The 19,418-nt window shown below is 46.0% G+C and overlaps 1 protein-coding gene across 2 annotated transcripts in view; it reads left to right on the forward strand.

The window, feature by feature from the left end:
* The window catches only part of EVA1C (eva-1 homolog C), a 41,094-nt gene extending 27,018 nt beyond the window's left edge, over window positions 1–14,076 (forward strand). The window contains exons 5-9 of one of the 2 annotated variants that reach the window (XM_074600843.1): window positions 3,297–3,374; window positions 6,874–7,017; window positions 11,423–11,494; window positions 12,256–12,345; window positions 13,661–14,076. In XM_074600843.1, the coding sequence (XP_074456944.1) occupies window positions 3,297–3,374; window positions 6,874–7,017; window positions 11,423–11,494; window positions 12,256–12,345; window positions 13,661–14,058 (782 nt within the window). In that variant the 3' untranslated portion in view covers window positions 14,059–14,076. The remainder of the gene's footprint in view (window positions 1–3,296; window positions 3,375–6,873; window positions 7,018–11,422; window positions 11,495–12,255; window positions 12,346–13,660) is intronic. The other variant, XM_074600853.1, reaches the window with a different exon arrangement.
* The last annotated feature ends 5,342 nt before the right edge of the window (window positions 14,077–19,418 follow it).

Genomic DNA, 19,418 nt, shown 5'->3' on the forward strand with positions numbered 1-19,418 from the left:
ATAAAAAATCTTGTCTCCAGGCATTTTAGGATATTTTGCCTTGAGGAAAAGTTTCTTCTACAAAGTAAGCTCGTACCATAAGTAGCAAAGTTCATTGAAACACAGGGAATTATTTCCATTATAAGATCTCTGCATCATTGCAGGAAAAGAAAAAATTCTAAGCAGTGTCCTGCTTCTGCAGCTGTTTAAATGACTGGCACTGTTAAGACTATACAGAATTTACAGAAAGTCACTGCCTTGTTTTACTAAGATTATCAAAAACTTCACAGGAAAAATAAAACTTTTTTGGGTGCAGTTTTGTAGCAGATGATTCTGCTTAGACGAATCTATTGTGCCCAGCACCAAAGCGGGAAACCGTAGCAGTTTGTTCCTGTGTGAGTTACTGCCTTTTCTGACATATTATCTCTTTTATATTTGTACTAACATGTGCATAAGGAAAGAGAAAATTTATTGGCCAAAAGAAGTCAAAGAGTTGTGCCAGAACAGGTTACCATAGAGAGTGTGGGGAAGATTCAGGTCAACAAACACTTCTCAAATCATAAATTATTATTGTTAATACATGAAAGTACTTGAAAGAAGGCTTGGTAGTGGGTCACCTCTAGCTGCAACTTGCAAGGTAGAATACCAAAATGTCCTTCCCGGAAATTTCACACAGATGTGCAATGGCTGGTCAGATGTGCATTCCCTCAAGCACTAATGACCAGCAGAGTCCCGAGTTACATATCTTCATTGCTGGAAGGTAGGGTCCTTTCCAGCACAGCCCTCTTTCACCTGTTCCCACTTTTGGGAGTTTGAGAGGAGAAGTGAAGAATTCAGGCACTCTCATCACAGCGTCTACCACGGTATGACATACCCTGGGGCTGGGTTTTGTCCTAATCCCCTCTTCTCAGTGAAATGGCATTCAGGTAAGGAGAAGGAGTGTTAGCAAGGCAAGAAAGAGAGATTTCCAAAATCCTGTAGTTGCTTCCTTCCAGCCCAACAATACGTCATGACTTTGTTATATAACAGTATTTTGTGATACTGTGATTCCTTTTTTTTTTTTTTCCTGTATTGGTATTGTGGACAATTCAAAGGACCTACACCTCTCTTTTCAATCATTAGCAGTGATTAAAAAATTTTTGGTTTCTTTCTCTTACTAAGAGGTATGTATTCCTCCTAGTGTAAGCCAGTCCCTTATACCAGTCTCTTGAAAGAAGATGTAAATGGAGTAAAGGTACAATCAGCTATAGGCAGATCTGGAAATGCTTACACTCTGAAGTTACTAGGTTCATGCTAGCTATAGACTTCTAGGTGCCATAAAACACAAACCATGTGAGTTGGGCAAAATTTAGGAAACGCTGGATGTTGAGGTATAGGCACTTCAAGGAGCACTTAGTCAATTAACAAAAACACTGAGCCCAGGCCTCTGCTGGAGGAAGAAGCAAGAGCTTGTAGCTCAGAGCTGCTACAGAGAAGGTGATAAAGTCCTTTCTAGACCACAAGCGTCACTGGCTCAAGACCTGAGTATGCCCTTCCATTCCTGAGCATCATCTGCTTAGCATATATTTACTAGCTAACTGTGGGGCTGATTTCAAACACAAGCCCTGTGGGCACTCATGCAAGTGGCAGGCTCCTGAATGGAAGAAACCTGAGGCTGCAGTTATTTTAGTTACACGACACAGGACCTCTTAACAGGGACACTGTGAAAGAGCAAATGTGCTCCAGCTGTGAAGGCAGCAGGATGGTGTGAGCGGGGTAGATGCAGAGGCACTGTTCTGTAGCAGGACCAGGGCTCAGGGACATGGGGTAGGTCCACATGTCCCTTTGCAGCTTCTGCCACTAGTGCCTTGCCGCTTTGGATGTGGGAGACAACAGTCAACTGAATTTTATGGGTGCAAAAGTAAGGATAAAATTGTTCAGAAATCCTTAAGTCAGCTCCCTCTGCGTGAAGACATCAGATATGAGAAGTTCCTTGTCCGTGTCAGCCTGAGCAAACTAGGAAGCTTAGTGGGTGCTTTGGGCCCCAAAAGGTGCCAGTAAGAGCCATTGCACCCCTTGACCCCAACAAATCTTGTCAAGACAAAGCTCCCCAAAAAGAAAAGGTGTTCAAAGCAGTGGCAGGATGAGAAGCAATTGTTTGAAGGGAGGAGAGAGCAGCCACCGTTTTTAGAGTCCAGTTAACTTTCTGCTGGGATGAACAGGGAAGGTCACATTTGGCTGAGCAGCTGTTTGAAGTTACTTGGAGCGCACTCAAGACGCACATCACTTCATCCATTAATGTTTTCTTGACTAGCAATTCAGGGGTTTTCACGTGTATAGTTTTTTCTAGCTTAGATTTTTGAACTGTTTGGAAAAGTACACTTGGCCGTCGAGTCTAAAACAAGCCAGGGAGCTCTTGCCTGCGTACGTGCAGACCCAAATGGTGTAAGACAAAGCAACGAGCATCTGAGCGGGGGCGGGGGGTGTCTGGTTCCTGCTGCCACCAGCGAGCGTGGGCCGCCACTTGTCTCTTGCCCTCGGTGTTGGTGCTGGCACACGGATCCCCCACTCTGTGCGCATGCACAAGAGAAAGACCAGGGTTGGTTTTTTTGTGCAAGGTGCTTAAAGCCTGAATTCTGAACTCGGAGACGCTTGTAAATTAAACCAAGCAATGGGCTAATCTCATGCAGGCTACAAGGGCCTCACAACAGGCACCGCAGTGAGAGGGAGAGAGAGGGTGCAGCTTTTCAGAAAGCCTTGGTGCTGTATTCACTTCTAAGGAATGGCCTGTGCTGGCAGTAAGTAGTATTTTTAGCGTATCGTACTGCCTTGTTTACTGACAATACTTGGGCTGGAATATAAAGGTACCGGCAACACTTTTCATAAGTGCTGCTGATCATATTGTGTTTTTTTGCTAGAATCAGCAGTTCAAATGGCCTTTTTCTGATGCATAGGCAGGGCCCTGTGTGCCATGCTCTTGCATAAATTACCATATTGTTATGGTAACTTTCTTTAGGAGCCTGCAGCCTTAGCTTACTCTGAACTCCATAGTTTCCCCTTGTCAGTTCTTATCCCCAGAGCTGATATTTGGGCTCCACAAAGCACAAGCCATCCTGATTTGGTAGTGTGAAATCTTTGCTTTCAGTTGATTTTAAAAGCGAGCTCCTTATTCTTTTGCGGGTAGGCACAGCCCAGAAAGCATAAAGCAGCATAAGCCAGCAGTTTGGGATGAAAGCAAGAAGCAACTGGGCTCTGGTATTGCAGTGACAAATTGTGGACGGCTTTCTTTTTTGTGTGCCCTGGTCCTTCACCAACATGTTACTTTTTATGTCATGCAGATGGACATTTGAGACACGTCCCCTGCCCACCGTGTCCTGAGGCTCATCCTGTGCATAGCGATGTGGGAGAAGACGGCGGTTAGTGGTGTCTGGAGAGGGTGTGACAGGAGGCTGTTGGCAGAGCTTGGCACGAGATGCTCAGGCCAGTTCTGGCTGCTCCATCACCTGCAGGTCTTGTGTGGCAGGGTGGAAAGAAAGGAAAGGAAAGCTCCTCCTGTCTGCATTGAGAGAAGCTTTAAGAAACCAGAAGACAAATTGCTTCTCATTAAAGCTTGCATGATTTATGGCATGTCATTTGCATGCCAAAACTTTCCTAAACAAAGCTAATTAGGGAGCTGAAAGAGCCTTTCCTCCTGAAACAAGGCTTTCTACTCTAACTGTTAAATAGCTGCAGTCAGATTTGATAGTTGATTACTGCATTAAGAACCTCTTCTTGACACCCGTATCTCCATGCCATCCATATAAGTGTCGGTTTCAAAAGATCCACCAACAGTCTTGGTGTGTAGCGGGCAACTTTGAGAGAAAGGCGTGAAGAATGGAGTGTTTTCCCAGCCACACATGGCTGCCTTTTCCACCACTGCTGGTGGGTGCTACCAGGCTTCTAGCATGCTGGGAAAGTGCCTTTCAAGAGGCAGTTTATTTTAAATGTATGGTACCAATTTAGCAAGCCCCATGAACATATGTGTAGCTCAGACATTACTTAGATATTCAGAAAAAAGACACATTGCATATTTGTGTTCACCTCCTGATTGGTGATTTCTTCGGGCCCGTTCAGTGGGACTATTCACGTGTTTACTCAAAACGCAGCATTGACTGAATCCACCTCTCGTTCAGACACTGCAATAAGGTGTTTGACCAGAAGGAGGATAAGTTATTCCTAGCGTGAGCTCTGCGTTGCTTTAGGTGGATTGCTATTAGACCCCAAGCAAGCTTGGTTGAAACTGGCTGGAGCATCCCTTCAGCACACACTGATTCCTCTGACGTCGGTGCAGATATGCTTCTGTAACGTCTGCTCGTGGGAGATTGTACAGGCAAAGCTGAAGGCATTGAAAAGTGGCCTTCGGTACGGAGTACACAGAATTCCTCCAAGCTGAAATCATTGCTCAGCTGGCATGGTAGCTGCCAGGAGAGCTAGTGCGGAGATAGCAAGGACACACGTAAATCAGAGAGAAAAAAATTGAACGTATTTTGACTGAATCACTAAAAGCTGAAATCTTGTTAGACCCCAGGAAGCTGTTAAGTAGGGAGGCTTTGTTATAGGTATGTTAACATCTGTGGTGTCCTGCAAAAGTAAGCCAGCCTTGGTTTGCATTTACTCACCTGTGACACCAGGCAAGCCTTGGGAAGTCCTCCAGAAACTAGCCTGCCAGGAGCCCGCAGGCATGTGACGACTGGCTCCTCTGGTAGAGGAGCCAAATCCAACATGAATATAGACGATAAGGAGCTATTAACTCCCACAAAAACATGAGCAAACATCTACCAAAGGCAAAATGAAACACGTACTCACTGTATCACCGAATTTGTAGAAAACCATCAGCACAACAGACTCCTGTTTTTTAAGACACTGTGAGTAGCTCCCAGGGCAGGAAATTCTGCAGAAAACATAATTCAGTTTGCCAGATTGCTGTTGTGCTCCCAATCCATTCATTTATGAATCATCTGATAATTCCTCCTGATATTCTTCAGTTGTTTTTGTACTTGCCAAAATAAGCTACTTGGCTGCCTGAAATGTCCACCCAAATATATCCTTACTCATCTGAAATCACGAGGGAGGACAAGTAAAATGTCTGAGGTACCGAATCAGAACTACCCAGTGTTTTAGGTCAGCCTTCCCTGCCTGCCCAGTAGCCGGCCAGGACACACTGGCATTAGGATTTTAGGTCTCTGAAAAGACAAAGGAAGAGTTGCTCTCCCAAAAATCCATGTCCAAAGGTAACCCGCGAGTCCTTTGCCAAACAAATGGATCAGCCCAGTGTCTCCCCATGGCCCTGCTCAAGCATGTGACTGACTTAGTGCTGGTGTCAAGGGATTAACTCTAAAAATCACAAATCTGTCCCATTTTCACATATTAAATGCCAGTCGTCTTTGTCAAGAACTCCAGTCTCAAACCTCCTCTTTCTTTTCAAACAAGACTGATTAGGGGAACCTTTGGGGTGTCTTCGCAGGTGCTGTTTCTCCTTCCTCTGAGAAGGCGCAAATGAGCTTCAGCAGTTGGAAGGTGACAAGATGCCGTCCTTGTCTAAGTTTTATTATAGGACTGTTTTAATGCCCAGAGAAATATGTTCTCAGACCTCTAGAGTGTCCGTGCCTTGGAAGACTAGAGTGAGAAATATCTATCGTCCACAGAAAGTCATAAAATGCGTGAGGTAACACTGACTGGAAGCGGACAGCTTCAGGAAAGTGTTACTTATTCCAGACTTGTCATTTCTGTGTACTTTCTGTTTAGAAAACAAAACTAAGGGGTGTTTTTGCTTTGTGGCTTAGAGTTTAGCACATGCAGATACTGGGAATTTAATCACATCTAGAGACGTTCTTTGTGTTTTTAAAGTAGATTTTTTAAAGTTAGCCTGACACACGCACTTTCCCACTCAAATAATTTCAGCTTCAGTGCAAAATCCTGCTTATCAAGTTTTATTCTTTTATAAACTGTGGTAGAAGGCGTGAGTCTTGAATAAAGAGATCCCAGCTCTGAGTGTAGATGTTAGCAAGGCAGGTTTTCACACACGGTGCATGCTTCTTGCTCAGTCCGCAGGGGGAGGTTCAGCAATCTGGACTCTCTTCATCTGCGCAAAGTCAGGGGTAGTTTAGGCTGCTTTAAAATGATGTGGGTTACCTCCTGTAATTAGGGCATGAAGGCAGTGCAGTGTAGATGCCGTTGAGGTTGCTTTAGGCATGCAAACTTGGCCTGTGGTGGCAGCCTTACTAGAACAGCCTGGAATTTGGTACGGGAGGAAAAAGCCAAATGTTTCCCTAGTTAAATATTGAGCCCATTTTGACCTCTTCGCCACGGCAGAATGGCTCCTACCAGTGACAGGCAGCATAAAGCAAAAGCTACCTTTAGTACAGCAAACTTCACTGTAGGCCTAGCTGTTGCGACACACAAATATTGATCTCACCTGACTTGAACTGAAATTAGACATCCAGTCAAATCATCTCAATGACCCAGGGACCAAGAGAAAGACCTGCAAACAGCATTGCATCTCCCTTTATTTGCACACTCATCTTGAGATGGAGTAGGTGGAGGGCTATTTGGACGTGCATAATCTTTCCAAGTCATTGTGAAGGGAACATAGAGGTCTTACACTGGGCACCTCGTTTGGAGCTTGACGTGAATCTTACTGCGACCTTAATAGGCACCTGGAAGTCGGCATGAGGTAGTTAGCTTGCTGCAAGTTCACTTTTTCATTGCAGCTGACTTCCTTGCATTGGCAAATATTAATATTTAATTCTGACATCCTTCTTAGGCCAACATATACCTGAAATCAATAGCACATTTGTATCTCTAGTAGTGCATGTGGCAGCTATCATTTCTGATAACACCGGGGTTGTGTATTTATTGTCTGTATTTTTCTTTCAGACTGTTTGTCTTACACGGCGCTAGAAGTTGTATCAAAAAGGTGTTACGGGAAACAGAGATGCAAAATCATTGTCACTAGCCGGGATTTTGGAAGTCCGTGCCTACCTGGAGTGACAAAATACCTTAACGTCAGCTATGCGTGTGGTAAGAGCGAATGCATGATCATTTTAAAGCCCTCATTCTGCTTGCAAAGCAAAACAATGCCAAATGGTGCACACATATGGAGAGACACACACACATGCACACAGAGGCTTCCTAAATCTCCTCTTACTTTTAACATAGGAAGTTTGTGACATAGCCATACAAGAACAACCAAAATATGTGAACAATCCCATGGGCAGAGGTGCACCTAATGTAAACTCGGGCACTGAGGGTTTTTTTCCTATAAAAATGCAATTAACAGTAAAATATAAAGTACGTGTTTTAATATTTTGTGAAATACTATCAAAATAAGAGTCTGTTCTACAGAATGGACCTGCAACAGAGCTAGGAAAAATAACCTGGCATTGCCTGCCTTCAGTGCCGGTAAAGCAGTCCAGCATAATTGAAGCACTATACACAAACCCAGTCCTGAAATCTGATTCACATGAGCACACCTACAGCCTTCAGCCTTGCGGAGGGATTTCCTTTCTCATGGACAAAGTCTCACTAAAAGTAAAGGTCTGAGGTTATGCATCCCTTGCAGGACTGAAGCCTGCTTCAGCTCATTCCTCAGACAAAAGGGAACAGTTTTCCATACTCTTTACTGTAGACTAGTATATTTACATCAGGGGAAAGCAGAAATCCCTACAGTTCTTCTTCTCAAAAGCAAAGGCTGTGGGATAACAACGTGTAATATCAATAAAGGTGAGAGAAAACTGGTTGCAGAACTTCAATGTAGTGCCTTATTTTGGTATTGCACATTCTTAGGAATGGCTGCATATTTCTTAAGCCTCGGACAGATTTCCTCAGGCTTTGTTTTCTGCTGCTGGCTAGCTGCGGGGTGGCAGTGTGAGGGTCAGGGGTGATTGTCTCTTACGTGCCTCTGCTTCAACCAGAGGATGCGTAAAAGCCTTTTCACCAAGTTAGTGCTCTGCTTACTGTGCACCACTTGGAAAGCTGCCAGCCCTGCTCCTTTCTGGCTCGCTCTGGTCTGTAGGGAGTCACAGCAGTAGCTCCACGGGGACATATCATAGAGTCCTTTCGCTGCATCTCTACTGAGTAGTGGTCAAAGGGCACAGGTTATCTGAGACGTGCTTTTGGGAACAGCAATGTGGGATTGATTACCAGATCACCGTGTACCTGAAGATCAGAGGAAAATGAGCCCCGTCTGCTTCCTTGCTGGCATGAGAGATTTTCAGTCGTGAGTTAGTTGTCAGGTGAGAGGCATTGCAGTAATTCAGCTTTATATTGTTGAAGAGAGCTGGGGATCTGCCTTGGCAATAATACATTTTATTATTGTGCAGTTGCCTTCATGCTGAAGTAACTTTATGAATGAGTCAACAGAATTCTCTTTAATTAGAGTAAAGGATAATTATAACAGATCGTTCTTTCTTGCACATCTGTGTACTGGAAAACCAGCGTATGTTTGTTTGCAGTGAGGATATGCATTCTGTTATTTAGTGAAGTGGTTTTGGAAAAACATGTGGGTAATAAATATTGTTGTTGTGTGTTGCTGGCACATTTTAAGACTTTTTCTTCTGCCAGATTCTACTGAGCAGTGCAATGTGAAGCATTAGCCAATGATTTGCAGGTCTAATTATTTTACAGATCATCTGGTGAACATGGGAAGAGTTTGGGCATATTCCAGAATGACATTTTACATACTTTCCCCTCACTAAAAGATCCCTGCTAACCTGGTGCTTCCCAAGATAAGGTAAATAGGCCTCCCCCTGAAGTGACAGGAGCACAACAGAGCAGACCATGTTCTCTGAGGGCCGTGCCACACTTGAAAGTATTTCTATCATGGTCAGGAATGTGAAAAAAATCATCCTCCCCACCTCAGGGATCAGCGACTCTTTAGGGCTAGTGTGTTTGGCTGCATTTTTATTTTTGCAGTTAATTCCTGCTAGTCAAAACTTAGCAGGAGCCAGGAGGTGCTGGTTTCTCGCGGTCTTGGTGTCCCCAGTGACCTGAGCATCATCTCGTGTCTGCATGGGGTGACGTCTCCTGGCTCTTGCTGAGGCTAGACTTGAGGAGCCTCTCAGGAAACACAGCTCCTGATGCCCTGCCTTGTGTCTGCACTCCCTGGATGCCGTTCTAAGTCCTTGTGTGGGCTGCCTTTGGCAGCTTGTGGTAGGTGACTGACTCCTACCCTGTTTGACAAAGTAGTGCTGGCACAAGTTGTAGTATAGATGTGATTATCTCGATAAAAATTCCTCGTGCTAGTACCAGTTATTCTGCTCAGCGACCTGATGCGGCCTATCCTAGTTCAAGTCCTTGTGTCTGAAATGAAGCCATAACGAAAATTAACAATGCAAGCAGCCAGGAGCTTTTTTTGTCCATGCCATTTTGAATTAAGCATCCCCCTACAACAGTTACTCCAACGGCATATTAAATAGCCATTCAAACCCGATGGGAAGCCATGGGGAGAGGATTCAGTCCTGTAGCAAGCAAAGCCCTGGGAAGTTCCCCTTAGGAAGAGAGCAGGAGGAACATCAGCACAGGTGAAGGAGCCCCCGCCTGGGCACCAGGCCATGCCACGGGAGTTTCAGGTCATACAAAGGCGCTGGGGAGGGTGTGTCCTCCCAGGACGTTGTTCATAACACGTGCACATTGTTCATAACAGCCAGGCCTGCAAATTCGGAGTGCAGCCTGAAAACAAACCGACCTGCTCGCTGCCTGCCTCATGCACCAACAAAAATATTCTGCCGCTGGAGAACAGTTAAGAATTGCGATGAGGTACAAGCCAAAATAGAAATGAGCTCATTCTGCCCTATCTCAGTTGGCCTTCTATTGCAAACAGGAGCTGAGAGTCCCAAAAAAATTCCTTCATCAGGAAAGGAAACAGCTATGACTTTGAGCCCACACACAAAGAAAAGTTCTGCTCAGAAAGAAGTGCTATTTTTAGTTGTTTTTCAAATGAAAACTATGCTAAGCCCCAAACCTCAGTCTCCTCTGTTGTGTTTAACTTTCCTTAACACTATTTATTGGCAAATGTTTCTATGTGGGAGAGAGGTGAGCCTCATACCTGAAATTTCTTACTTTTATTGCCCCCTTCACATCAGTCTGAAGATCAGTCGATCTGCCTTCACATAGTACAGGGAACAGGTGCCAAGCTCTGGGTTTCTGAAGGGCCCATTCATCTAACACAGAATAAGTGAACTCTCAGTGTCTGCATGATGCACCTGCTTTTAGCTCTTTTACTTATTTCCAGAAGAGTGTGAAAACTTATCAAGGGAAAAAAAACCAATGAAATGAGAAGGACGCAGCCCACTCCCACCCTTCCCATCCTGAGCACCTTCCTCCTCGGTGACCATTCGTCTCAGAGGCTTTGCGGAGGATGTCACACAAGACTTTAAACATTTCTCTGAGAACTGCAGTGAATTATACTCATCAAAAAACAGTATCTAGAGGCAGTTTCGCATCTGACTGTAGCCCAGTCCTGAATTTGTAGGCCAATTTTGTCTCCTGTCCACTGGTTGGACCACCCCTTGTGGGGCAGAAAACAAGGGGGCAGAAAACAAGAGGGTCGGTCCCTGCGCTGTATGCAGCTGCATTGATGTTCCTGGAGCTCCACGTGGGCTGGCATGTGAATCCAGTCACAGGTCCAGAGCTGCCCTTACTAGTCCCTACCAAAAAATCGCAGCGTTATCTGTCGCCTTTGGTGTTTCACTGATCTTTAGGTGAAAATTATTGGCTGTCTACCTGTGCATCCCATCCCCTAGGCTTGCTTTGTCTGCTGCACTTGCCCTTTTCTTCTTTCCCTGCCCAACCCACCTTCCTTTCAGTCTTCTTCCCAGTTACTTTATTCCCTTTCCCACCTCATTTTCCTCCTCCCCTGCGCTAACCCTGTGAGCGGCATGCTCTTTGCCACCATCCCATGCCACAGCATCCCAGAGCCGTGCCTCCTGGATTTGTGGGTGGTGGTGGAGGGAGGAGGACATGTCGCTGAGCATGGCCCTTCTCCTGGGGCCCCCGCGTATGCAGGGCCCTGCGTTTGCCAGCTGTTGGGGTTAGAGTATTACTGGATTTGTAAAAGTCGAGGCAACACAGTGGCAGCAGCCCCAGCCCGGGCTGGTACGGGGGGGATAAGCAGCCTGGGGCTGCACCACACACCACCTCTGCAAACGCTCCTGTCCTCCGAGCGTGAGGGAGCATCTTTGGGCCACAAAGGAAGCTCAGGTTGGCTGCAGCGCCGGGGCCAGGCTTGCACACCAGCAGAGCTGGCACTTGCCCGCAGTGGCTCTGGACACAGCCACCCGCTCTGATCTCTGAGTGACGGAGCCACCTGCTCCGATCCCTTCGATGCCACCCAATTAATAAACCCAGGGTTAGCAGTGGGATGCATAATTAACTGGGGATCTGGTGCCGAAAACTAACAGTACACAATGTCTTTTTGTATTTTCAGTTCCTAAATCTATCCTCACAGCTGTCAACACCCTGGTCACCGATAGCAAGTCTTCCATCAAACAGAATGACGGTACGTACCATCAAAAAAATACGGTTTGCTGCTTTCCTTTGTCTTTGATTGAAACAGGACATTTTCCCACTGCAGAGCTTGGTCTGAGGGAGGTGGGACGAGGTAATGGAAGCCCCGCTGAAACTGCTGCCCTTCCCCTTGGAGGTCAGCGTGACAGGCTGGAGCAGGATGGGACCGGCGTGAGCACAGTCCTGCTGTCACAGCAACGCTGCGAAACAAGTGACCCGTCCAGACCTCCCCATAAGCAGCGTGCTGTCTCCTAACTTTGATTGAACCAGGGGAAGTGTAGAAGTGAAACTGCAGTTGTGAAGAGTCTTTTAAGAGTTATGCCAACACCAGCTCTTCTTAAAGGCAAATCAAATTAATGATGTGGCTGATGTATATTTACTGTCATCAATAATGGGAGCGTACTGCAGCGATTGGGCTGGGAAGTCCATTTGAGAGCTGTGAAACTTAATGGAAATAAATTATTTCAGAAAACTTAATGGGAATAGGCAAGGGGATTTCACTTGGTAATAGATTCTTTTAAAGAACTTTGCCATTTTCTAGATAGTCAGTATTGTGAATACTTTGTTATTTATACTTTATTTCAGTAGTTTTTTATTGTTTGGTCTGATGTGCTGCAAGTTTCTTGTGGCACAGCGCCGGCCTGCCTGTGTTTTAGACAGGCTTGTTAGTTCAAAAGTTATTGGGTGAGTATCAGCTTAGTAGCTTCATCATCTGTGATATGACTGAAACTGCTGTCCCTCCTCGTGTCGTAGGTGTCGACCTTGATCCAAAGGAATCAAGACTTCCAAAGAAAGATGGAATTATTGTTAGCAACTCCTTGGCTACATTTGCGTACATTAGAGGTAGGAAAATGAGGCTGAGATTGTTTGGTTCATTAGATCATGGCATTTTGGGAAAAGGGAGGATCACCTCAGAAGGTCACAACTGGTAATCCCACGTTTATAGTAACGGTATTATTACAATATAATCACAGTCTTGTGGCTGGGACAATCACAGCATAATTGATATTTATAGAATATTTTCCATCTCGAAGGATCCAAACTCTTCTCGAGACTGCAGCCAAGATTTTTTTAATGAATATTTTCAATGGGGACTGTCAGTTGTTCAGTATTTTTGAAAACCTGATCCTGGTCTGGGAGCAGCACTGGAGACATCCATTTTTGGAACTGTTGGTTTGCATACATATAAGGATCATTGAGGGGCATTGAAAAAAAAATAAAAATAACCAAACACCAAAGCCAGCCATCTCTGGTATGGGACGTGGCAGGTTTTGTGACTTAGCAACATGAAGGCAAATTTTGTTTGAGGCAAATAAATTAGTGATCACCGGATCTCTGACACCGCAGGAGAAGTTATGAACTTTGGAAGTGAGCAAAGGCTGATGTTGAGAAGCAATTCTGGAGCTAAGATTGCTGCTCTTCTAGAAAATGGCAAGAACCACGCAGCTGTTGAGCATCATCCCACAGCCTTTGCAAGGGCACAGCACGAAGGGCGGCCACAGCCTGCCGGCACGGCGAGACAAACCATCCCTGCCGGCAGCTCTCCTCAAACCCCCAGACCCCACCACCCTTGAGACCTCCTAGCAGCACCCCAAGCAGCCAGGGTTGGATTTTACCAACCCTGTTGAGAAAGGCTGTTCCCACATTCGTCTCACTTGTTGCTATACTGAGAAGTGATCTCAGACTATGTCAAGGAAGAAAAATGCTCCCTACTCAGCCCGGCCTGGAGATGCTGCCGTGGCTCCGCGGAGCCCAGAGTTGCTCTTCCCATGCCCCCTCTTCATGAGGGTAAGGCCCATTTTGGCAGGATGGCTGGAAAAAAAAAAAAAAAAAAGGGTGTGCTGCCTCTAGCTGGTTGAGAATGCTAGTAAGCTGCTAATAAAAAGATGGGATAATGTTGTTATTTTGTAATGTTATTAAGAGGCTGGGATTTTCGCACAGTAACTTGAAGAGGCAGAGACGGCAGCGCTCAGACTGCAAGTGCAGGGTGGTTTTGGCGCGTGACAGAAAAAGCCTCCCCACAGCCCACGTCCCCGCCAAGCACCCTCCACCCATTATGGCTACGTAGTGGCTTCAGAAACGACTGCAGCTGATTTTTTTTGTAGCTAGTCTTTGGCAGAGTTTGTCCAGTGTTTAAGGACTGGCTTTGTGATTTCAGATCACTCTGAAAGAGCTGCTCTCCTGTTTGTGTCCAGCGTTTGTGTGGGATTATTCTTCACGGTGTGTGCTTTGGTCTGCGTGTCGTGCTCGAAGGACTTCAGGAAATTGCACAGAAAGAAGGATCACTTGGTGCCAGAAAGTGACGGAGCGGACGAGAACAGTGAAAATGAGGAGGAGGAGGAGGAGGAGGAGGAAGATTCCTCTGATTCGGATGTCCAGGATGAGGTAGCGGGACTTTACAGACCTTCTTACTCAGGTTATAATTCAACAGAGGCGGCAGAACTGGCCGAAAGGATAGAGCGCAGGGAGCAAATCATGCAAGAAATTTGGATGAACAGTGGTTTGGATATGACACCTCCTAGAAATATGAATACGTTTTATATTAACGAACAATAAATGGCTTATTTTGGACGACACCCTAGCCCTTTTTTTTTGAAAAAGAAATGTACCTTCTGTGAAGGAACATTTGTATCAGTGCATATAATTATTTGTAAAATAAGAAGAAATATATGCAATAAAAGGAGAGTTTCAAACCTTTGGCTGTCTAGAAATCATTCTGTGAAAAACGCTTTTTCAAGCTTTCATAGTTTTAAGTTATGTTACGTTTTCACTGTAATTTGGAATCGACTGCCACATGCAGGTTATGGAATATTAAAAAAGGAGAAAAATCATTTGGGCAGCATAATATGGAGAAGCACCTTCTGCCTGTTGGATATGGCTCTTGTAGCCAGTTAGCGTGCCGCAGCTCATAAACTGCATGAGAACGTGCTCTACTGATGAGAAACATGAGGAGTATTAATAGCACGAGCAGGACAAAACAAAATTAAACGCAGGTTCTTAAAGCTTTTCTGCTGTTTCCTTAACCCAGCCTTTCCCTGATAAATCCCATTCCTCTGGTGACAGTGATCCTATTAGAAGGGGGTTAAGTTCTGCTCGCTTGGAGTCCTGTTGACGCAGTTACTTAGACGAGAGGCTTGAAAGACGGGTCCCTCTCTGGGCTGGGAGGTCTGGAAACACATCCGCAAAGAAGTGCCCAGTATTTCAGTGAAAATTTTCAAGGCTTGGGAATTAGTTTCCTTAATAGCAGTCCTCTCGATTGTAATGCAACAGCACCTGAAGTCAGGCACGCACTTCGGCGTAGAGAGATTTCACAACAGCTCTCCAAGTCTGTTCCTTCGTTTTTAAAGCACGTAGCCACCAGATAAGGCTCGCCCGAGGAAGAAAAGCACTGGTGGAGCATGGACGTAAGGGCAAAAATCAATCTGCATTCAAGAGCTTCAGTGCCCTGTTGTTAAGGACAAGGTCACCCTTCAGCCATCGGAAGGTGCCTGCCCGAGACGTAATTCTGCTGTTACCCATGCTGGCGAATTTGAGAAGCACAAGCTCGAAAAATGGCTGCTTTCGTAAGACTCTTGAAGTTGACACATACTAAGAACACTTACTTCCTAGGTGAAATGCTGTGTTAATTTTTCTGATATTAAAGCATGGTTTAGAGCCGGCACTTGATTGAAGGTTAGATTCTCAGGATTTTTTTTCTATAAGTTCGCAATCTTCACTTGAAAATCGTTCAGACTAGTCAGATTTGGTTTCAGCGGACAGAAACTTAAATCAGAAATGTATCATCTCAGCTGAACACACAACCTTCCTGTCTTTAAATAAAACGTCTCCAATATTTTAACTGCAGCCCATAGGGAATTTACTGAACAAAAGGAGGAAAAATGTCACTTCCTATTGGTAATACTTCATGAGTTCACTGTGCTTTCCCGCTCAGACGCTGTGCGTCTAGGTAGAGCGAAGTAGTATGAAACACTTGGAAAGAAAAAAAGCGGCATGACTTGTCATTTCCTACTGATATAAAGTCGAATTAAGCATGGGAAAACTTTAAAGAGAGGAAGGGGGCTTGCTCAGATGACTAACGCGCAATCCCGTGCTCGACTGGAAAAATCTTAGCAGTGATTAGCATCCTATCGGCGGAAGGAAGAGAGGCTGCAGAGATGGACGGAGAGCTTAGGTCACCCGTGACACTGGGAAACTGCATCCAACGCAGGAGCCTGACTCGACTCGCCCCCTTTCCAGCATAAAGTCATCGTAGCCGGTGCCACTGCACGATATTGATGAATAGGTTTGGGGCTGGAAAAACCCTCCCGCGCCTTTGTCGTGAGGGTGGAAGGCGTCAGGTTTTCCTTTTGCCGTCCCCGTGGGTAGGTGTGGGACAGCCCTGGTCAGGAGCTGGCTCCTTCCTCCTGACTCATGGGGGCAGTTGCCACCCATTTCCCGGACAGAAAGAAAGGGGACTGATCTGCATCCCAACATTTCCCCCTGCTGACAGACCGTACTAGTGAAAGAAATGGATCTTCTTCCTCTTATGGACCCTCCGAAGAGGTCATCATTTGATTGCAGAGGGTGGGCTGGGCTCCAACATGTGGTGAGCAGGGCTGAGGGCTGGGGCTCCCAGGGCCTGCCCCTTCCCCGGCCCAGGGCTTTGCTCCGCTCTCTCCCCAAATGCTGAGCCCCAGTGAAACTCCCTCCTGAAGACACTGGGACCCACAGACCAGCTGATCTCCAGCTGATCTATTTTTGGAAGTTATCTGTCTGGCAGTCAATATTTATACTCGCTGAAATTTATTATCTTTCCTCATTCTTTGACTGTAAGCCCCTGTGAGGTTTCAGTCCTGAAGGTGGCATCACAACAAAACCCGGGAGTTAGTCTTCCCACCAGAATTTCACTTTGCTTATGCCTAGGTAAAATTAGCGTGTCCTAGGGGGTGGCCACAGAATCACAGACTGGCTGAGGTTGGAAGGCACCTCTGGAAGTCATCTGGTCCAACTCCCCTTGCTCAAGCAGAGCCATCCGGAGTAGTCTACCCAGGACCATGTCCAGATGGCTTTTGAATATCTCCAAGGATGGAGACTCCACAGGCTCTCTGGGCAACCTGTGCCAGTCACCCTCACAGTGAAAAAGTGTTTCCTGATGTTCAGAGGAAAACTCCTGTGTTCCAGTTTGTGCCCATTGCCTCTGGTCCTGTCACTGGGCACCACAGGTCCCCTCCCTGTTTTGTTTACTTCATCCATGCACGTCTTCCATTTGATAGTCCTGCTTTGGGGTACCCAGCTGAAACCAGGGGTGTTCATTCCTGGTGATGAAGCCACCAAAGTGGCAGCAGATTAGCAGAAACCAGTCTAACTTAGAGGTTAGTCCCTTCCTTGGAACAAAACTGCAAAATACTTCACTTTTCCCAACTCCCAGTTCTCTCACCTACTTCTTCGACTCTGGAGGAAAAAAATCCCTTGTATTAAAGTGAAAATTAGCAATTTATTTTTCTGTTACCTTTGCACATTTGCCTGTAAATGACTTAACAGACCTGATTCCCCTCCCTGCCTGCGCCTGCCACAGGCTGCAGACGGGCAGTAGAAGATTTCCACGGGTGCCAGAGAAGATCCTGCTTCCCAATATGGAACATTTCACAGCCTGTGGGAACATGTTTTGAGAAAAAAAAAAAAGCGCTTAGTAATGCACGCTTTAAATGTTTAAATGTATCCTCAAACAGGGTGGCAGAGCCCTGTTGTGAGCCACAGCACCAGCAGTAACTCGTTACGGCAGGGAAAGCAGCTTTTGCTCCACACCGGGAGGTCAAGCTTCACTCAGGAGCTGTTCCCTTGGATGAATTGTTTATCGTCTGAGTTTGGGTTGCTATTTTATACTTTTTGCATAAGTTTTCCAAGTCTAGTTGGGGCAAGCTATCAATTAGTGGTTCACCTCGTTCCCAAATGTTCACTGTTCACAGCAGTCTGAAAGTTGGAGTGAAAACAAACAAGGACAAACCCGAGAAACAGACGCTGAATTATTTCACTCTTTATGAATTGACACCTTCTGCAGAAAAAGCATCCGGCACAGAAAACTGATGGGGAACGTACTTATCTGACCCAAGCCCACACAAATCACAATTTTCTGTGAAAACACAGCATCTGCCCATTAAAGAGGATCAGTGGTTACAGTGAGCCGGGCTCGTCTTGACGGCAGGTCTGCTTTACTGGAACAGGAGCAAGGGTAAGAATCGATCGGATTTGGCTGGTTATTAGTGGGATGCATAAACTGAAAAAAACCTCCAAGAAGCAGAAATGCCGTGGCCGGTATCTACTCATTTCTGGAAGAAAAAAAAAAACAACAGCCCCAACATGTAGTTGGCCCAGTACTGTAGTAAAAAACTCCTTTTCCAGCACTGTAGAAAATGGCAGGACTTGTGGCTTCTCAGAGAGAAAGAGACAAATCATAAAATGGGTTGGAAGGGATCTTTAAAGGTCATAGTCTTTAAAGGTGTAGTCCAACCCTCCTGCAATGGGCAGGGACAACTTCAACTAGATCAGGTTGCTCAGAGCCCTGTCAAACTTGACCTTGACTGTTTCCAGGGATGGGGCATCTACCACCTCTCTGGGCAACCCATTCCAGTGTCACCACCCTCATTGTAAAATTTTTTTTCCTTGTATCTAGTCTAAATCTTCCCTCTTTGAGTTTAAAGCCATTACCCCTTGTCTTATCGCAACAGGCCCTGCTAAAAATGTTTGTCCCCATCTTTCCTGTAGGACCCCTTTAAGTACTGAAAGGCTGCAATAAGGTCTTCCCAGCTTGATGTTACAAACAGCTCTGGTGACTGCCTGGTGTCGTGGTTTAACCCCAGCCAGCAACTAGGACAATGCACCCACTCGCTCACTTTCCCCTGGTGGGACGGGGAAGAGAATTGGAAAAGTGAGGAAAACTCGTGGGTTGAGATAAAGGCAGTTTAATACGCAAAGGAAAAACCTCACACACAAGCAAAGCAAACCAAGGGATTCATTCACTGCTTCCCTTGGGCAGGCAGGTGTTCAGCCATCTCCAGGAAAGCAGGGCTCCAGCACGCGCTAATGGTTACTTGGGAACACAAATGCCGTCACTCCGAATGTCCCCCCCTTCCTTCTTCTTCCCCAGCTTTATATACTGAGCATGACGTCACATGGCATGGAATATCCCTTTGCTCAGTTGGGGTCAGCTGTCTCGGCTGTGTCTCCTCCCAACTTCTTGTGCCCCCCCCCAGTCCACTCACTGTCGGGGTGGTGTGAGGAGCAGAAAAGGCCTTGACTGCTTGGCAACAACCAAAACCACTAGTGCACTACCAACACTATTCCCATCCCAAATCCAAAACATAGCACTACACCAGCTGCTGGCAAGAAAGTCAACCCCATCCCAGCCAAAACCATGACACCTGGTTACAGCCTGGGCAGGCATCAGATGCCAGGAACGTGCCTTCAAACGCACAGGACACCTGAGAAATACGCATCCGGAGGGGGTGTGATCATTAGTGACTATCCATTAACAATCCCTGTTGCAGAGCGATAACAGCTGTAGAGGATCACTGGCATGCCGGCCTTGGGGTGAGCGCTGACCCAGCGCTATACAACTCCCTGGGATCTTTTTTAAGACCGTTGCATTTTTAAGACCGTATATTTTTAAGACCCGAAGACATGATGGCAATGCCCAGTCGCTCTTCGCCTGGGGTAGCGAGAGCTCGGAAGTGTCAGGCAGGGCTCACACCACCTTCATGCAGCAGAGTCAACCAGCTGGGAGATAAAAATCCATAGGAAACTTTGGTAGGTCCAGTCACAACGGAGCTGCCTGTTTTTTGGTTTTCTTTTGAAAAATCAGGACCCTGAGCAACATGGTCTAGTTTTGAAGCTGGATCTAGTTCAGAACCAGGCTCCGCTCCAAGGGCGTGGTAGGACCA

This window comes from Larus michahellis, chromosome 1 (assembly GCF_964199755.1).
Source record: "Larus michahellis chromosome 1, bLarMic1.1, whole genome shotgun sequence".
Taxonomy (NCBI): domain Eukaryota; kingdom Metazoa; phylum Chordata; class Aves; order Charadriiformes; family Laridae; genus Larus; species Larus michahellis.